Genomic DNA, 2,991 nt, shown 5'->3' with positions numbered 1-2,991 from the left:
CTTCTTTTTCAGAGACTCTGGTCCAAAGACTATAACTTCTGTTTTGTCTGCATTCAGAAGCAGAAAGTTAAGAGTCATCCAGGTTTTTATGCCTGTTTTGACTTTTTAATCATGTATGATGATAAAAGGTCAAACTAAATGTAGACTAAGAGCCGAGCTGGAGGAGAAAATATAAATCTATTCTCTGTTAAATTGTAATTTTTTAATTAATTAATTGCTGATTGATTTAATTAATTTAATGGAATCTAAAGCTAAACTCCTCAGTTTGGTCTCAGCTTCCATGTTTGTTCCTGTTTTTTGGACAAGAACCTGTAGAGACCTGCAGCTAAAGAGGAGGAGGAGGAGGAGGAAGATGCTCCCGGGAGAACGCCCCCCCCCCCCCCCCGGACAGAAGAAAGCTGCAGAAAGAGGAGCAGATCCTCCACTAAGCTACTGTGAAGGAGAAAATGAACAAAGGTTCAAATCGGCTTTGGAGGATTAATCTGAGCTTCATAAGGAGGAGAAGGTAAACAACTGGAGGAGGACAGGGAGGCTCAGGACGTAAAAGCTTGTTCCTCCAGAGGAACAAAGAGCTGAAAACAGCTGCTGAATGAAGGAAGGGAAGAAGATGAAGGCTTGGGGCCCCTGGGAGGCCCCTGGGAGCCTCACTGAGGCTGATGGCGGGTCCATCTCATTAATGCAGCAGATCCTCCTCCTTTTCCCAGCGCCTCACCTCCTTCAGTCTGATCAGAACCTCCTGAGGGCCGCATCCACCTTCAGGTCTCCTGCCTCCTTCAGAACCTTCACAGCCAACAGATCCAGACCATGTAGCAGAGTCACGCTGCCATCTAGTGGCCAACTCACTGAACTGCAGCATGGAGCTAAGCTCCCCGAACATTAGTGGCCGTCAGGTTCTGTCAGAACAACCCGGTCCACCTTTAACGCCTTGGTTCTGGAGCAGAGGTTCTGAAGCAGAGGTTCTGGAGCAGAGGTTCTGGAGCAGAGGTTCTGAAGTAGAGGTTCTGGAGCAGAGGTACTGCAGCAGAGGTTCTGCAGCAGAGGTTCTGGAGCAGAGGTTCTGGAGCAAAGGTTCTACAGCAAAGGTTCTGCAGCAGAGGTTCTGGAGCAGAGGTTCTGGAGCAAAGGTTCTACAGCAAAGGTTCTGCAGCAGAGGTTCTGGAGCAGAGGTTCTGCAGCAGAGGTTCTGGAGCAGAGGTTCTGCAGCAGAGGTTCTGAAGTAGAGGTTCTGGAGCAAAGGTTCTGCAGCAGAGGTTCTGCAGCAGAGGTTCTGGAGCAAAGGTTCTGGAGCAGAGGTTCTGCAGCAGAGGTTCTGGAGCAGAGGTTCTGGAGCAAAGGTTCTGCAGCAGAAGTTCTGCAGCAGAGGTTCTGGAGCAAAGGTTCTGGAGCAAAGGTTCTGCAGCAGAGGTTCTGGAGCAGAGGTTCTGTGGCAGAGGTTCTGGAGCAGAGGTTCTGCAGCAGAGGTTCTGAAGCAGAGGTTCTGGAGCAAAGGTTCTGCAGCAGAGGTTCTGCAGCAGAGGTTCTGAAGCAGAGTTTCTGGAGCAAAGGTTCTGCAGCAGAGGTTCTGAAGCAAAGGTTCTGGAGCAAAGGTTCTGAAGCAGAGGTTCTGCAGCAGAGGTTCTGCAGCAGAGGTTCTGGAGCAGAGGTTATGAAGCAGAGGTTCTGCAGCAGAGGTTCTGCAGGATACCAGATGTTCTATAAACCCAGCAGCTCATCATCCTGCGGTTCTGCTTAGAGCTCCTTCAGACTAATGGCTGCCGGGTTCTGGAAGGATTTGGTTCTTCTGGAACCAGAACCTTCAGCTTCAGCAGCAGCTGCTGTGATTTCAGACTAAAAGCAGCAGAGAAGCTGAACACTGGAAGAGGTTCTGATCCGGTTCTCCTCCATGGAACCAGCTCAGAACTCTGCAGGGGAATCAGAGCAGCTTCCTCCTCCATCCAGGAGCAGCATGAAGGAGGTCTGCTCATCGGATCGGATCATTTAGACCTGAGCTCCTCCATTCTGACCGCAGGTCCAGATGATCCAATCAGCTGCTTCCCCTTGAAGAGAACGTGGAACTAACCCTTCTGATTGGACCATCACCGATGAAAGCAAAGGAAATGGGCCAGAAGAAGAAGAGGGAGAAGATTCTGAAAGGGACCCGACGTCCATTGTCCTCCAGAAACAACCAAAGGAACCTTCAGGTTCTGTTTGGGTTCTGCAGATGTTAGCGGAGCGCTGCATCAAAGGAACCAGAGGACCTGAACCGGGTCGACCCGCTGGATCCACAGCATCCCGGGTCGCCCAAAGGTCAGCGCAGGGTTCCAGATCTGCAGAAGGATCTACAGGAGGAGGAGCCAGCAGGTCTGATCTGTGGTTCCAGTGGATTTCTCTGAAAGACGACAGGAGGCTGCGGATCAGAACCAAGTTTTATTGAAAGCTTCCAACAGAACTCCAAACAGGATCATCCCGTTCAGTCCTTCCAGCCGAGTCCCAGCGTCTCGGCGATGAAGGAGAAGATGTGCGTGTCCTCCAGGATGGCCTTCGCCGTGGGCTTTCCCGCTCCGTGTCCGCTGCGCGTGTCCACACGGACCATGAGTGGCTGCTGCTGCTGAGGGCTGCTGCCCACACCGTGCTGCAGGGCAGCGCAGAACTTCAGCGTGTGGAGGGGCACCACGCGGTCATCGTGGTCAGCCGTCAGCAGCAGCACCGCCGGGTACGGGGGGCCGGCGTACGGCGGCTCAGGCAGGTTGTGGAGAGGAGAGTACCTGGAGACAAGGAGGGCGGCGGATAAAGGTCAGAGCAGGAACCATCAGCATCACAGGAAACTGAACTCTGCTGCTTTAAAGTGTGACTCACCCCACAACAGAAAACATAAAAGCACTAGAAAGTGGATCTATGGATGACTAGTTTAATGTTTCCTCAGTGCTGCCCTCTATATCTGTCTATAATCCAGATGAAGCTGGATTATAATCCATAGATTACAGACTTTCTGCTTCTGAACGCAGAAAAAAC

General features: G+C 51.6%; 1 protein-coding gene across 1 annotated transcript in view; it reads right to left on the bottom strand.

Annotated features, from left to right (window-relative positions):
* Nucleotides 1–2,394: 2,394 nt before the first annotated feature.
* The window catches only part of LOC107094251 (prolyl endopeptidase-like), a 13,806-nt gene continuing 13,209 nt past the window's right edge, over nt 2,395–2,991 (bottom strand). The window contains exon 13 of the mRNA XM_015389769.1: nt 2,395–2,744. Coding sequence (XP_015245255.1) covers nt 2,450–2,744 — 295 coding nt within the window. The 3' untranslated portion in view covers nt 2,395–2,449. The remainder of the gene's footprint in view (nt 2,745–2,991) is intronic.

The sequence above is a fragment of the Cyprinodon variegatus genome, unplaced genomic scaffold (assembly GCF_000732505.1).
Source record: "Cyprinodon variegatus isolate N-32 unplaced genomic scaffold, C_variegatus-1.0 Scaffold472, whole genome shotgun sequence".
Lineage (NCBI taxonomy): Eukaryota > Metazoa > Chordata > Actinopteri > Cyprinodontiformes > Cyprinodontidae > Cyprinodon > Cyprinodon variegatus.
This window is presented reverse-complemented; position numbering and strand designations above follow the sequence as displayed.